At 33.1% G+C, this 18,095-nt stretch overlaps 1 protein-coding gene across 1 annotated transcript; it reads left to right on the forward strand.

Moving 5' to 3' along the window:
* The first annotated feature begins 14,155 nt into the window (after positions 1-14,155).
* On the forward strand, positions 14,156-15,511 carry LOC140433971 (uncharacterized). The gene has a single exon (XM_072521941.1). It carries the CDS (start codon positions 14,156-14,158, stop codon positions 15,509-15,511), a length of 1,356 nt encoding a protein of 451 aa, XP_072378042.1.
* Positions 15,512-18,095: the final 2,584 nt, after the last annotated feature.

The following is an 18,095-nucleotide window of genomic DNA, read 5'->3' on the forward strand; positions in this document are numbered from 1 at the left end:
AAAAATATTTAATCAATGTATTTTTCCAATGATGACCTACGGCGCAGAAACCCACAAACACTCACAAGAACCACAGTAAGTAAACTACAAATTGCGATAAGGGCAGTGGAGAGAATAATGTTAGGGATTTCTCTACGTGATAGAATACCCAATGCTACTATACGCAAAAGATCAGGAGTAGCAGACGTTATTGAAAGGATAACAACACTAAATTGGAACTGGACAGGTCATGTAGCAAGATCAGTTGATGACCGGTGGACAAAAAGAATTTTGGAATGGAGACCCCGAATACAAGCTAACAGAAATAGAGGTCGACCCCTAACGAGATGGACAGATGACATAAAAATAGTGACTACAAATTGGATTCAGATGGCGCAAAATCGGACTAAGTGGAAAAGCATGCGAGAGGCCTACGTTCAGCAGTGGACGTTAGAGGCTAGTTGATGATGATGATGATGATATGGTATTCATATTTCGGTCAAATTAAACAGTGTGCCAAAAATCGCTTAAAATATACGCCTGAAGACTAATATACAACAATAAAAAAATTTAGCACAAAAAATCCTTTTTCGGTGTACGAAATGAAAAAGAAAGACATTCTCTCAATAGTAGAAATTAATAAAAAATATGGAACTTACACCACTGTATTCTGCTCCACTTAAAATTAGCGCCAATAAAAAAAGAATATCGTGGATCTACTCCAGTTAATACCAAGCTTTCAACAGGAGTATTTTAAAAATATTTTGGAAGACCCGTCCATTACCGATATTGGACCCTTGGAAGAGGAAGAACTTACATGATTTTATGTTTTTTTGCTAATAAAATATTTTTAAGCAGTAGTTATTTTTATTAGTTTAAATAAATTTTTAAACCAAAATAAAAATTTAAATTATTGTGCTTATTTTACAGCAAAATCTAAGTTAACATATTTGTAAACTATATTTAAAAAAACAATTATAATAACACGTCTCAGGATTTTTCAGTTGCATCTAAACTTTATGGCTTTGTATCTCACAATATACTAAAAGTAACTTGTACCTCTCTGGATTTAAACGGCTCAAATGAGAATGGAATCATAATAAATGAAAAGTTAAATTGAAGGATAATGATTAAAGAGAATATTTAGTTTATAGAAAAGTTGAGCGCCAACTATTTTTATAATAAAAATAATTAACATAAAATAAAAAATTTACAAATAAATAGAATCAAATAAATTGGAATAAAATAAATATTTAAAGAAAAATAGCAATCATGGGACGTTTATAACGTTACAGAATTATGCGGATGGGTTGAAAAAGTTGTACATTATTTGTTGTAATCCGTATTAGAGATTGTATATTTTAATTATAAATATGCTTTTTTATGTTCAAGATTTAACATAGTACACATGCTCTAACAACTGTTTAAAAGCTAGTTTAGCGATTGCTTCTATTTCGGGTTTGGTATTGGTGAGTGTTGGCTCTGGAACATGTTCCCATATGAGATTATATAATTTTAGGCGAACAAAATTTATTTAGAGCAATTTAGGTACCAGAAACCTTTAATTTACCTTCAATATTACGGTTGTACGTTTGTATATATTTATACGTACATATTTGGTAGAATTTCTATATTTTATTTCCCAGATATCCAAATAAGGCACGTTACAGCTATTATTTAAATTTGGCTTCCTTCGTCCTATTCGCTAGCAAACTTTTCGGAGAAAATATGAAACAAAATTCCCTTGTGTACCTATACACAGCTAAATCCTCGATCAAGTTCTAGCTTCGGTAAATTTTAATGTACACTGGGAAAAGTTAATGACTCAATTTAACTTTTTCCTAACTCGATTACAGTATTTCTCAACGAAATAAGGAGGATTACCTCACCGTACTTCGAGAAGTAGATGTGATGGAATTTTAAAAATTCTTTAAACTTTAGGTAGAACTTTCTGTCGCCATTTCTAGGCTTTGTGTTACTACAAAAACACTTTGTAAAATCTTACAGTGGATTAACTTTTATAAGTACGTTTTTGAAGCTGTGAACCTAAGTGGAAAATGGTAAAGAGAGTAATAATAAAATTATCAATAAATTACGCAGCCTATTTAAAAAAGTGATAAAGTTAAAATTATTAGATCAGTTCGGATTGGTGAGTGTAGACATGTGAATAGGTGCGATGGTAGAACTCTCTTTTAACGTATTCTTTTCAAGACAAACTTAACACAGTTAAATGAATACGTTTATTATCATTCTAACATGTAAAAATCATCATTAAAATCTAAATGTAGTATTGTTCGTCCTTAAATTTTTTTAAACTTGAGTTTTAACCTTGTTTAGGCCTGAGCCTCTTCAAGGGATGAGGTACTTCTTTTTTACTTTTACCTCAAGGTCTTTTTTTTTGTCGGAGCAGTGGGAGTGTGGTAAACGTCAGTTACTGAATTTCTGAGTATTGAGAAGTAGTGGACTACTAAGGAACAGGGGAAAGTAGAAGGTGGCGTATGTGTGTGGACATAGAGAAGCGTACAAGAGGAAGTGGGGAGCTTTCCCTAGCATGCCAGTTCAGGTACTTCAGGAGTTACCAGCCATACAGTAGGAACGGCTCTTTATCAGCGTTTTTAGCGCGCGCAGTTTTTAACTGCGATATTCTTAATGGGGAATGATTCTAAGATATCAAAATACTCATCAGGAAGTTCATGTAGAGTGTTGTGAAGAAGTTTTGCTGGAGGAAACGAAACTTCTCTTGTGGGAAGCCTGGTGAGTATTGGCCCCCGGTAGTTGCATGGCGTCTTAAGTATTTCTTTGGCTCTGTTGTTCGAGCCAGCTATGGTTGTTAGGACATACTTGCTGCTGAGGGATAGGATTCTGTCCTTAATTGGTGTGATGTTGGTCAATATGTATATGTGAGCTGATGGATACGATCAGTCCTTCCATATGCAGTATCTGAAGATTCTACGTTCAGTTGCCATTATGGCATGCAAGTTGGTGGGGCTTCAGAGAGACATAGACGCATGCATTCTATTCGACAACAAATGTTTTGTAGGTGTGCAGTATTGTTTTTGAAGATGTCCCACCCATTTTACCAGACAGCACCTTCAGGAGGTTAAACCTTTTCTCTTCATATCTAAGGTTTCTTGAACGTCGGTTTTCCAGTTAAGAGTCCTTGTAAAACGAACTCCTAAGTAGGAAACCGAGTTTCTTAAAATAAGATCTTCTCCCAAAAGTGCTATCCGGCCCTGGACATCGCGACAATTAGAAGTTTTAAAAATAATGGTTTGTGTTTTGGAGGGATTTATTGTTACTCTCCATTTATTGCACCACCTAATAACTCTGTCAAGGTAGTTTTGTGTTCGTTCGAATACAGACAGTTGTTGTGGACTCTGTGAGACCCTGCTGTGAGGAGAGCCGTATCATCAGCGAAAAGTGGGAGGGACTCCGATCCTTGCTGTGGGCGGGGGATGTCACTGTTGTAGACTGTGTATAATACCTTAAATGCAAATATTGGATTTATATACAGATTAAACGAATTTAAAACGGAACATACGAAATCAATGTATTTCGGCTCAACTCCGCTCTAGGTGGTTGGCCAACAAAAGGTTGTCAAATAATTATATTATAAAAATCCAATACTTCAGCGGGCTGCTGGATTCTGAATTCATTCAAGAACAAGTCAAAACTCCACCCAAATAGGTTGCCTAGAATCACTGTGAAAACTAGACTACACAAGCAGTTATTATGCTGTCAAACCACTTATCGCTTTCTTATAGTCCAAGAAATAGAGCCGAAATTTTGAACTGATCAGTAATATGACATTTCTCTATTGGAATATATTCATTGTAACTGGGTTAAGACTTTGCCTTACAGGCAGACGCCCCTCGTGGTACAGGGGGTGGCTATACAGGGATGAAGTTGTAATTTTTTTCAGAAAAATTAACGATCGATAATATTGCTGAAAATTTGCCCAGAGTAAGATCTTGGTATAACCAGACGAAACCCCAAAGGGCGGACGCGAGAGTGGATACATAAGGGGTGGCGGACAGGGGTGAAATTGCAATTTTTTGGGAAAAAATTAACGATAAGTAATATGTCCGCCACTTTCATGGCTCATTATTTAGCCCCTAAAAACTCTAAATCCAAAAGGGCGGACAGCTGGGTTGGTACAGAGAGCCATAAATGTACCACTTGCCTGCGCATTTTAGGTCTCGGTAACAATTTTCAAACTGATTTTATTATGATATTTTTATACCGATTGATTTGAAAATTTTGTTGCTCACTTCTGTTACTATTCTGAGAAGGGTCAAGTAGAATATTCCTCAAAATTTTCCAAAAAAATTTCCGTAAATGAAAATTTTCGTTATTTTTTGAGGTAAAATCTAATTTATAGAATCCTTTCGATTTTCTGTAAGTTATACCATGATTTTTTTCCAAAAATTTTCAAACGATTTTTCAGATAAGAAAAAACAATTAGAAAAACTTTTCTAAAACATTTGATAAAACTCTACGTCATCGTCTGAATCTTTTATAGAATATTTTGTAGTTTTAAAATTATATTATGGTAATGTTTTTTTTTCAAACTAAAGTCATATTTACTTTACAGATCACATTTTTTTCTTAAATATAAATATTTTACGAATTAATTTTTAATTGAATAAATGTTTGATATTTGATATTTTATTAAATTAAAGTAATTTTATAATGTTAACTATTAAATATTTCTGGTATAACAAATAGTAATTTTACTTATTTTTTATTACAATAAAAAGGTTTTTAAATTTATATTGTGACATCTGTCAAATAACTGTCAAAGTTAAACTTGATAATTAAAAGTTCTCCTATTAATTTTTAATAATTGTGTGTATATTAAACAGTATTTAATAGTTATATTACAATTAATTAGTATTCAAAATTCCCATTAATGTAGCCAACGAGTAAACATTACCTTGTGATGTGATAATTCGAATTATTTTGTGTGTTATGGAAAAAGCAATTATTATTGGACTATAATATTATTATATTCAACTGAAGTAAAACTGCAGATACAGGTAACTGTTATATTCCTATTATATTATCCACAGTGTCCTAATAGGACGACTGTTGCAATACTAAAAATTAAGTGAAGTGTTTTTGGTATCCAGGAACACTCACAAAAATGAACTCAAATCAAAACCTCACAACTCCACAAGTCCTCCCCACAAAATCATATGTCGCTGCTACTTTATCCAAACCTCCACCTCCTACTTTCCCACGTAAGGAGCAAGCCATTTTAATGCACGCTATTCCAAATACTGTTTTATTTGACTATGTTAAAGCTATAGGGGACATTGTTATCCCAAAAAACATTACCTTTGCATCACGTATTCCAAATAACCGCATCTGTATTTATCTTTCCTCGCCTACAGTTGTCGATAACCTTCTAAAAACACATCAAAATATCTCTATCAACTCTACAGTAGTTCCCATCAGAAGACTTATCACCCCAGCTAAACGCCTTCTTATATCTAACGTATCTCCTTCAATTCCACATTCCATAATTGAGAAAGCCCTTAAAGATATTGGATTACAGCTGGTCTCTCCTGTGTCATTTGTGAAATGTGGTGCACTCGGAGAAGGTTATGCACACATAATGAGCTTCCGAAGAGTAACGTATATTATCCCCGATAAAGAGAACTTTTCAATAGATAGAAACTTCGTTATTACATACGAAAACACACCTTATAGAATATTTATTTCTACGGATAAATTGCATTATTTTTTATGTAAAGAGGTCGGACATACCGCTGACTCATGTACCAATAATCCAACTACTTTTTCTCAAACTGAACTACCCCATCTAGAGCCCTCTACATCTGAAATTACTGATATAATTTCTGACGTAAACACTCCTGTTCAATCAGACCTAACTACTTTAAATTGCACAGAAACCCACACTGAAATAGATACTGAAACTATACACCCATCAATTCCACCCACACAAGGACAAAAAAGAGCTATATCAACAGACAGCAATTCTGATATTCCTTCTCTATTATCTTCAGCAAGTACACCCGAACCATCGTCTAACCAAATGCTTCCTCCGTTATCCACAAACACAAACACTATCTCCAAACCTCACAAGAAAAAAGCAAAAACTACAAAATCAGAGGAACATAATCTAACAGCTAGTTCACTACAATCCGTAGCGGCCATTTATAAAAATAATCCATCTGGTTTAACTTTGACCGAGACTCAGTTTATTGCTTTCCTAGAAAATACACATGGTAATCCTAGTCCACTTAATGAAGCTTTTGTTTTTACGTCAAATATTGAAGGACTATTACAAGACATAACAGTTCTCCATTCAGAAACTAAGGAAAGATCCCTTAAAAATCGACTTACGAGACTTCAAAAGAAAATCAAAAGACAGCTAAACTCAGATGACTCTGATAATATCAGCGTCTCATCTGAACTCCTAACCGATGATGAAACCAAAATCCTTATCTCCCAACAGCCAGAACAACCATCTCAGTTGCCCCTTACCCCTTCAACTCAAGATTCACCTTCAATTTAATCCAATGGAACTGCGATGGGTTCTTTCCCCGTATTGAAAGAATCCAACAACTAGTGACAGAAAAACAACCCGATATCATATGTCTACAAGCCTAAGAACTAATTGTGACAGAGCCAGTGGTGGGACATCTATTTTTATTTCAAGTGAAATATATTCATCCCATCTTCTCATCACCACCGAACTCGAGGCTATCGCCGTAACTACTTGGTGTCCTAATAAACTTACGATATGCAGTGTTTACATTCCTCCTAACTACCCCCTTAAAGAAATTGAAATTCTAAATCTTATATATCAGCTCCCCGTTCCATATATTCTAGTAGGTGACTTCAATGCTCATAACTTTATGTGGGGGTCAAACCATACTAATGGCAAAGGTAAAACTATAGAAAACGTTATCAATTGCACAGGCTCCTGTCTACTAAATACAGGCTCTAATACGCATCTGAACTTTTCCTCTGGCACATTTTCGGCGATAGATCTTAGTTTTAGCGACCCAAAAACATATACTTCACTAACTTGGAAAACTTCCGATGATCTATATGACAGCAACCACTTTCCAATATTTGTATCATCTGATATCTCCAACCATGAACAAACTATAACCAGAAACTTCTGGCGGCTAAAAAATGCCGACTGGATAGACTATACTTCACAAACAGATAACACCTTACCTTCTCTATCCCTATCCGACAATATTAACAATAATCTATTATTAATCACAGATTCCATACTTAAAGCTGCAAATTTGCTCATAGGCAAAAATAGTATTTCCCATAAAAGAAAGGCAGTACCTTGGTGGAATACATCTTGCCAAACTGCAACAGAACAACAAAAATTAGCTCTTAAAAATTACCGTAAAAACAAAAATCTGGAGAATCTTATTGAACTAAAGAAAACTAGAGCCAAAGCCCGATTTATTATAAAACAAAGTAAAAAATCATCTTGGAGAGAATATGTATCCTCTATTAATTCAAACACCAATCCGGCGGACCTCTGGAAAAAGATTAGGCAAATCCAAGGAAACAACACCAACCTCAAAATCTCTAGTATTGCTGTAAATAACACTACAATCACTGACAATCGAGAAATCGGTGAAACCCTAGCAACGCACTTCGACACTAAATTCAAAAGTAAAATAGATGCCTCCTTACGAAAACCATTACCTAACACCCCACCCTGTTCCTCACCCGAAACAATAATGGACATCACACATCTTAATTCTCCCTTTCTTTTTGAAGAACTAGTATCAGTTATTCAAACTTGTAAAAACAATGCCGCTGGTCCTGACGACATTCCTTACATATTAATCAAAAAGCTCTCAAACTGTAGCCTACTCAAAATACTTGAGATGTATAATTTAATCTGGTCATCTAACCAATTTCCCAATCAATGGCAAACCTCTATCGTAATACCTATTAAAAAGCCTAACCTAGAACGTTCCTTGGCCAACTCTTATAGACCTATATCACTAACTTGTACGATGTGCAAAATATTCGAAAAAATGATTAATAAAAGACTCCTATGGTTCATTGAAAAACATAAGATATTTGCTAGTGAACAGTCAGGATTTCGTCAGAACCGTTCAACCCAAGACAACCTTGTAATCCTCCAAACTCATATATCAGAAGCCTTAAACAAAAGACAAGAAGTCGTAGCTGCCATATTTGATATTGAAGGTGCTTTTGACACTATAAGTAGGCAATATATATTAAACAAACTTATCCTTCTTAATATTAATGGTAATATATTTAACTTCATACGAAATTTTCTATCTTCTAGATCGTTCAGAGTCTCTGTCAACGGTATTTTATCTTCTACTTATACTCAAACTGATGGCGTACCTCAGGGATCGGTACTAAGTCCTACACTTTTTAATCTAGCAATAAGTGATTTATGCTCTCACCTCATTTCCCCTATTAAACATATCATGTATGCTGATGACCTAGTAATTTACTGTCATGGACAAAACTCTTCTACCACCTCGAAGCTTATTCAAACTGCTGTTGACACACTTTTAAAAAAAACTAGTGACATGGGGTTATCTTTATCCAATGTAAAATCTAAAATTATAAACTTTAGTAGACGTCCCCCTTCTCCATCTCCACTTATTTTGATCAACAATGTCCCTCTTCCTGTTGTTAAACAATGCAAAATTCTCGGATTAACGTTTGACTCACGACTAACTTGGAAGCAACATATATTTGCAATAAAAAGAGAAACGAGCATAAGACTAAACATAATAAAAACTCTATCACATCATTATTGGGGATCTGACGAAAACTCACTTCTTAAAATATACAGATCACTAATACGCTCCAAACTAGATTATGGTTGTCACATATATATATCCGCCTCCAAAACATATATTAACCTTCTAAACTCAATTCACAACACAGCCCTTCGTCTTTGTATTGGCGCTTTTCGATCTAGTCCTGTAGATAATCTTTATTGCGAAGCTAACGAACCTCCTCTTTGTATAAGACGAAAACAACTGCTACTCTCTTATGCAGCATCGGTATCAGCTAACCCCTCTAATCCAGTGCATCCCTTATTTGTAATGTCCACGTATAATTTACACAATACCAATTTCTTACCACCAATAAAACCTATTCCACTAATTTTAGCACAGACACTTAATGATATCTCTCTTACACATACCCTTCCTCTTTATCTCCCTCCATCTCCTCCTTGGATCATGTCCACGCCCAAATTTAACACCTCGCTCACCAACTTCGATAAAAATAAACATCCGAAAGAGATCATTATAAATGCGTTTAAAGACATTATAGATACAAATAAATACGACCTAATATTATACACGGATGCCTCAAAAAATGACACAGGAGTAGGCTGCTCTGTTACAACCTCTCATTCACTAATTAAGTCATCACTTATACCAGCCATCAGCAGCGTTCATACTGGCGAATTATTTAGTATATTGCAAGCTTTTAACCATATATCTCCACCTAATAAGCAGGTTGCCATATGCACAGATTCTTTAGCATCAATCTATTCTATCAAAAATATATTTACTGATCATCCAATCGTCCAAAAGATCCTAGACTCTTACCAAATTATCTTGTCCCAAAACATAACAGTTACCATAATCTGGCTGCCATCACATATTGGTATAGAAGGCAATGAAACTGCAGATCACTATGCTAAACTTGCTACAGCATCACCTGAAATCACCGATAAAATTCAAATTTGTAAGGACCTAAAATCATATATTAAAAGAAGAACCAGACTCCTTTGGCAGCAGCATTGGAACTCTAACCGTTCGATCTTGCACGAAATACAACCGTCAATAACCAGTCAGCCTACATTTGACTATTCAGCCCTCTCAAGACGAGATCTCATTGTGATAAGACGACTTCGGATAGGACATTCAAAACTCACACACGGCTACCTAATGTCCTCTAGCATCCGTCCCTCCTGTCAAATCTGCCAATCATATTTGACAATCAAACATATTCTCACTGAATGCCATCAACATTTGGCCAGAAGATTACAATACAAACTCAAAAGTGAAGTACGAGGTATCCTAAACAACCCTGACCAAATAAAAGCTGTGCTACAATTCCTTAGAGATGAACACTTATATCAAAAAATATAATTAGATTTTAATTTAGACATTGTGTAACATATTATTATTATTCCGTATTATTGTAACATATTCTTAATGTAACACTTAATGTTTGTGTAATGAAAATTCATGTTATAGTACCTGTGTAAGTGGCCATAGTAGCCGAGCACGTTAAAGTTGAAATAAAAAAAAAAAAAAAAAAAAAAAAAAAAAAAAAAAAAAAATTTATATTGCATAAATAATGGTTGTTCAGATATAAGAAAAATTTGATTTATTATTACATTAATAATCAAATACAAAATATATTATTTCTATTTATCAATAGGTAAAATTCAATTTGTAGAATTCCTTTAACATTTTACAAATAATTATTAATAAAAATCAATTTAATAGTGGAATTATCAATTTTTTAAGTTTTGAAATTTACTTTGTACTTAGATATTTTCAATATTTTTTTTTTTTTAACTTTCAAATTGATTGAATTATTTTTTTCATTAGTTAATTATAATTTTACAAATTCTGTTTGGACATTAATTTTGCATCATTATTATTTTAAAATATTAAAATAATAATGATGCGCGTTCCATTTAGATCAGTAATTCTAGACGCATGCGCTAAATGTAATAAGTATCAAGATGCTTTTATCCAACTTGGTGAAACTGACTTCGATTGTAATGAAGTTTTTGAAACCTTAGAAACTTTCATATGTCACTTATATGGAACAGGACTGACGAGAACAATTCCAAAAAGAAAAGTAAACGATGTCAGATTTTCACTATTTACCCGGCAGTATAAGTGGCATGATATGAACGAGCCTTTTAAAAAAAAACTAAAAAATTTCGATGCTTCAAGCTTACCACCATGTCAAGATGAATTACACCAACATCTACTGCGAGCCCATTATATTTCAAATATTTGGACAAATGCTCATAAAAAAGTACCAACAGAATTGATTGTTGAAGAACATGGTTGGGAGTTTGAAGATGAAACATATAAATTCAAATGGTTTAGTGGACCTCAGATGCCAGAATCAATTCGAGAAGTAGTGATTGAAAATGAAGCAGATAATGAATGTGATATTATTGAAAGTGAAAGTGATGAAGATGATGAATGTGATGACATCAGTGAGAGTGAGAAAAATGACGAAATTTTTAAAGTTTTTCTAATTTTTTTTTTCTTATCGGAAAAATCGTTTGAAAATTTTTGAAAAAATTTATGGTATAACTGACAGAAAATCGAAAGGATTCTACAAATTAGATTTTACCTCAAAAAATTACGAAAATTTTCATTTACGGAAATTTTTTTGGAAAATTTTGAGGAAAACTCTACTTGACGCTTTTCAGAATAGTAACAGAAGTGAGCATACATATTTTCAAATCAATTGGTATAAAAATATCATAATAAAATCAGTTTGAAAATTGTTACCGAGACCTAAAATGCGCAGGCAAGTGGTACATTTGACCCCGTTTTATGGCTCTCTGTACCAACCCAGCTATCCGCTTTTTTGGATTTAGAGTTTTTAGGGGCTAAATAATGAGCCATGAAAATGGCGGACATATTACTTATCGTAAATTTTTCCCCAAAAAATTGAAATTTCATCCCTGTCCGCCACCCCTTATGTATCCACTCTCGCGTCCGCCCTTTGGGATTTCGTCTAGTTATACCAAGATCTTACTCTGGGCAAATTTTCAGCCATATTATCGATCGTTAATTTTTCCGAAAAAAATTACAACTTCATCCCTGTATAGCCACCCCCTGTACCACGAGGGGCGTCCGCCTGTAAGGCAAAGTCTTAACCCAGTTACAATGAATATATTCCAATAGAGAAATGTCATATTACTGATCAGTTCAAAATTTCGGCTCTATCTCTCCGACTATTATTCAAGCTCCTCTTTCCTTTAAAGGAGACAGATAGTTGAACGATATTTTATACAATGTCTATCACCGGGTATGGATTTATTTTTGTCCAAGTTTTATATTGGTCCACTATTTCAAATGCAGTTCAAACAGACATATATTAAATTGTATGTTCCGTTTTAAATTCGTTCAATCTGTATACCAATCTAAGTCATAATTTCAGACCAATCGTTTTACTGAGCTACCAGTTTTCGATTATGTAAGTTTGTATTTAAATTGTAAGTGGGTTAATAAAAACTTTACATAAACAATTAAAGCGTTTATTTGAAAAACAACATATTTCCATTTTTTGCAAATTTGACTTTATGTGTTGTTCGTATAGAATAGTAGTTTTTTTATCGAGTTTACACATTCAGTTGTGTAAAAAACCTAGACGCCCGGAGTAAACTACATAAAAAATTCAGATAGTTTTAGAAAAACAACAGATTATGTCCATGGGGTTTGTTGTAAAAGCAAAACGTGTCTTGTCCCATCTTAGTCAACGATCATCGCTAAGCGTGAATGATCTTGTCTGTAAATTTATCAGTTGCGTGCGTTCTTTGTTAATAACGGGTGATGTTTGTTTTTTTGTATTAGAAAAATAATTCAGCATGGAGGAAACTGTTCAACACTATACCTCTAATATTATGGATGATATTATTTGTGAAACTAGCATCTGTCGAACTAGAGATCAACCACGCAAACGGAAAAGAAAAGTTTATCGAAGGAAAACCATAAACCACGCTAAAATACATAAAGTTGCTCACACAACGCATAAAGGTGATATGGATGTTTTAGTACGAACAACAAAAAATGACTATAGGTAAGTTTTTCGATAATAACAAGTTGTTTTCTCAATGCTTATGACTTCAATCTTATTTGTAGGTGTAAACGAATCTTCTGTATTACTATGTAATAATACAGAAACAACTTTCTGACTGAATATGTTTAATAATATGAAGACCAAAAGTGAGCAGGAAACATATTTATCAAGCCTCAACAGCGTTAATTCTCTCCAAAAACGATGCAGTCGTATTACACAAGCTGCTTTACCTAACCACAGTACTGCTAGTGACGGAAATGAAGATACAAACAAAACTTAACATTAACAAGGTCCACCACATGTAGCTTCTTTTATGTATAAAATTCGATTACCGGGAAAAGACGTAAGTATTTGTGCCAAAGCTCTTTCATCAGGTCCTCGTAGACACATCGTCTCAGGACCAGTAACTTCACGTGGAGTCATACGTCGCCATGTTACCAAATACACTGGTAACTTTAACATCATAGAATGTATCACCATATAATGTAAACCAAATTTAAAAAACAATTTTTAGCGGGGTTTTTACCCACATATTTAGTGGCTCAATACATGTATACCCACCTATACTCCGACAAGAATTTGAAGACGATGACACATACATTTGTAGCTGCTGATAATGGTTAAATTTGAGAAGTGTCAGTAGCGTACTGTAGTGCACAGTGAACGTGAGTGAATTTTGATACATTACAGCGGAAAGTTTTCACTGCAAAGTCGTAGATTATTATTGTTATTTTAGACTATTATTATTGTTAGAATATTATTATTGTTAACAACTACCTATATTTCGTTATTTCGAGGTGAGTAAATTAAACAGCTGTGAAATTTAAATCTATTGATTTGCCGTATTTGTCTTAAATGAAATCATGAAATGACAAGTAAATACATTAAACGCATTGTAAGATTTAAAACAAAACGATTAAGACTTGGATTTGTAATAAAAAAATCAAGAATTAATTATTATATTGTAATGAAGTAAAACCATTAATACTTAAATTTTTAATCGAAAAAGTCAATAATTATTGTATTATCAATAATTAATTTTTAAAATCAAGAAAATTTCGAAAAGTGTATGGAACATGGTTCAGCCAATAATGTTCTAAGGGGCCCGGACAATGTTAAAAACTTTTATCACTTGATTTAAGTTAAGATAAGAAATATTGTTCATTATGGCTTTTCAATTTTTGTTTCCTGGGTAATAAAGCAACACTCTATAATAAAAATACTATAATTGACATTTCATTTACATTGTTAAACACAGAAGTTAAAACATAATAAATAAAACTTTGCAATATTAATGAAAGTATATTTTCGTCTTTATAGAATAAAAATGGATGCAGCTGTTGGCGCAGGTACCACAAAATCTCATCGACACAAACCTCTCTCAAAAGCTGAGAAACAAATCGTGTGGAAAGTGTATGATGGACTTAAAAAAACACATTCTACAACGGATGCTGTAGATCGCTGTTCCTTTTTAACAGGGATGTCAGCCTCGACAGTGGAACGGATTGTGCGTGAAGTTAAAATTACAGCAACTTTAAGTGCGCCAAAAACTCGCCAGCGTGGACGAAAACCTCTAGATCTAGATGAAACACAACTGAATTTAATCAGGAGGACTGTACATACATTCTTTTTAGAAAATAAGCCCCCAACGATCAAAACAGTTAGGACCAAGTTACTGGAAAACAATATGATTCCTCAAATGAGCGCCGAAACGCTAAGAAAAGTTCTACACAAGTTAAATTTTCGTTACATGAAACGATCTCGAAAATCAATTTTAATAGATAAAGAGGAAATAGTAGCATGGGGACGAAGATATTTGCGCTCTATTAGAGATTATCGTCTTTCCAAAAGAAAAATTGATTATCTTGATGAAACTTGGATTAATGCCGGTCATACAGTTTCCAAAATTTGGCATGATACGACTGTAACAACTCCTCGTCAAGCATTTATAGAAGGCTTATCAACAGGATTACGAGCACCATCAGGCAAAGGTCAGCGTCTTATTGTAGCTCATATCGGTAGTAATACAGGTTTTCTGCAAAATAGTGCTCTCATTTTTGTATCAAAGAAAACAGGCGACTATCATGAGGACATGGACGCCACATGCTTTGAAAGATGGTTCGAAAACGTTCTTCAGCGTATTGAACCTAATTCAGTGGTAGTATTAGACAATGCATCCTATCATAGCCGACTTGTTGAACGAATTCCTAATATGAGTGACAGAAAAGTAGTTTTACAAAATTGGTTAAAAGAAAAATCCATTCCATACGGCGAGGATATGGTTAAAATGGAGCTAATGAATATTATTAGACAACATCGTAGTACATATCGTCAGTATGCTGTAGATACAATGGCTAGACTTCATGGCATTACCGTCTTAAGACTACCACCTTATCATTGTGAACTAAACCCAATAGAATTAATTTGGGCACAAATGAAAGGATGTGTAGCTCGAGAAAATGTCACTTTTAAAATTATTGATGTCCAGCGCCTCTTGCAAGCCAGTTTGGACAATATACATTCAACTGATTGGAACAATGCGATAAGCCATGTTATTAAAGTAGAAGACGATATGTGGAGATTGGACGGCATGGTGGATACTGTTATTGAGCCTGTGACAATACAATTAGGATCAAATGATTCAGACAGTTCAACAGACAGTTCTGCAGAATCAATGGAGTAAAATAATTTGGAAAATTATGAGGTACATATTTTCTTCTTCTTTTTGTGTAAATATGACTATCTGTTTTTTCAATGTGCCTCCAGTAAGTTGTCATTCCATTGTTCTCGTGATCTTTACACTGATCCTCTTCAAATTGGAGAACCGTCTCTCGCCGTGCTTACTACTCTATTTGTTGTCATTCGGCTTATGTAGCCATTCCATTATACCTGTTTTTTACGCAGTTATTAATGCCGCCCACCTTGTCTTGTCGTCGTTTTTTCAAAGGGTTGTCATCTCTGCTATTTCTAACATTTTTTTGTCCTTTTTGTATCAGGTCGTGTTTCTGCCGCGCATTTATTGGTCTGATGACTGTTTTGTAAATTCTACGTTTCCTTTCTTTTTCGATATTTTTATTTCTCCATATTGTTTCATTCAGGCAACCTGCGGCTCTGTTTGCTTTATTCACTTGATCCTCCACTTCCGTTTCGAGCTTTCCATAGCTAGATAGATGAGGTACATATGTGCTTTTAAAATTAATTGAAACAGTCACATTTACCAGTGTTGTGAAAAAATTGATTACTCTTATAATAAAACAATCTCATTTAAATTCATCTCAGTCAGAAACAGACTCTGAATGAATATTGCATTGTGGATTAGGCCTATTGGGGACACCACGTATAAATTAAACGCACCGAAAACTTTACCCCATGGGTGGTGTGGAAACAAGTTAATTGGAGAGGTTATAACTCCACCTCTTAAGATTATTAAAAATTTGGTTCAGTTGTGATTAGTTTATTGTATATTAGCTTATTTATATCATCATAAATTGAATAGTTTATAGAAACACTAAAGATTTTATTGCATAAATTCATGAAACAAAATAAAATACCTGAAAGTTAAAACCTATTTATTTTAAGATTTTATTTCAGTTAATTGATACGCAACAAATCAATTACTTAAAATTAACACGCATTCTGTAATTGACACTACAATTGGCTAACTTACTTTTTAATGTCACTCGTTAATAAGCAGAGCCCTTAGAACATTCTCAAGCGATTAAAATCGGTTTTAAAGTCTTGTAAACCACATATATAAACTGTACCTAGTACACTAGTTTGACCAAAATAGTTTTTCCAATTCAAAACAATTTTATTTAGAACAATATTATTTAAAATTTACAAATTCTAAAATCTTAATACCTCAGTACAGAGCCTTTACGATTAAAAATCATAACATAAATACGTATAAATACAAACGTTTTTACTAACAATTGTTATATTTGTTATTTGGCAATAAATTATCTAAACATTTTATTAAAAAAAACGTAACTGTTTTTATTTTATTCAATAAATTCTCAAATAAATTCAAATTTTAATACAAGACTTTAAGCACGCTTTCATGAAACGCCACTGATAAGGAGTGAATAATTACGAATTCGGATTATTTGTGGTGACCAAATATTATTTTGCTAAAACGTATCGTGAATGCATTTGTTGTTACAGCTGGCTCACTGTAAAAGACCGCATATCATCGAGTAAAATGTACGGAGATCAATAAAAATGTTGTGAACTGATATTGTGTTGATTTTCTTATTAGTAAACGGCGTATTTGATTTAGACCTCGTACAATTCGGCTGTCATATTAAATGTATTAGTCACCTTTTTGAATATCTTTTAGGACTATAGTGCACTGATGATGGAATATGGATTCCGAAAACGTTTTGTGATATAGCCCGATTGGGTTTTTTTAAATTATATACATTTTATAAAGAATTTTTAATAAAAATTTTTATTATATATGGTATACAGCCAACTACAGGAACTTAGATTCCTTGTGGACATTATAAAACAGTAAATATTTTAACACTTCAGCCAAGAATTGAACAATATTATATATATATATATATATATATATATATATATATATATATATATATATATATATATATATATATATATATGTATATATGTATATATATATATATATATATATATATATATATATATATATATATATATATATATGTATATATATATATATATATATATATATATATATATATATATATATGTATAAGTACAAAGTAAATATACTCGAAAGATTGGCACTCAGTACAGAATCTTACTTTTATGAACGATAAATAACTTTATTATTATATAAATAGAAATTTTATTTGGTACTAAATTTTTAATTGCTAAAAAACCTGAATCTTCTGTATTTACCCGACTCCAAAGCTCTAAAAGATGTGAGACAATATAAATTCACTTCATTTAAATCTGTCTTTTATTGCCATGGAAAACAACTTTCCTTTCACTTAGTCACTGTCCTAAAAAAGCAGGCTCGGCTCCATCTAACAACAGTTTATTAGATTTTTTAAATATTGGTCACAAATTTTATAGCATATTCCTTTTATTTGAGCTTTCACCTTATAAACTTTAAGATATTGCATTTGCTATCATTAAAGGGTCTAGTTAATTGCAGTTTATTAGACAACAAATAAAAACACACTATATACTTTTTTTACTGAATGATTTTAACATATACATTTTTCTGTAATGTAAGTTTCTCCTATTATCCATAAGGAAAATAAAATTCCCGTAGTTGG

The sequence above is a fragment of the Diabrotica undecimpunctata genome, chromosome 2 (assembly GCF_040954645.1).
Source record: "Diabrotica undecimpunctata isolate CICGRU chromosome 2, icDiaUnde3, whole genome shotgun sequence".
NCBI classification, from domain to species: Eukaryota; Metazoa; Arthropoda; class Insecta; order Coleoptera; family Chrysomelidae; genus Diabrotica; species Diabrotica undecimpunctata.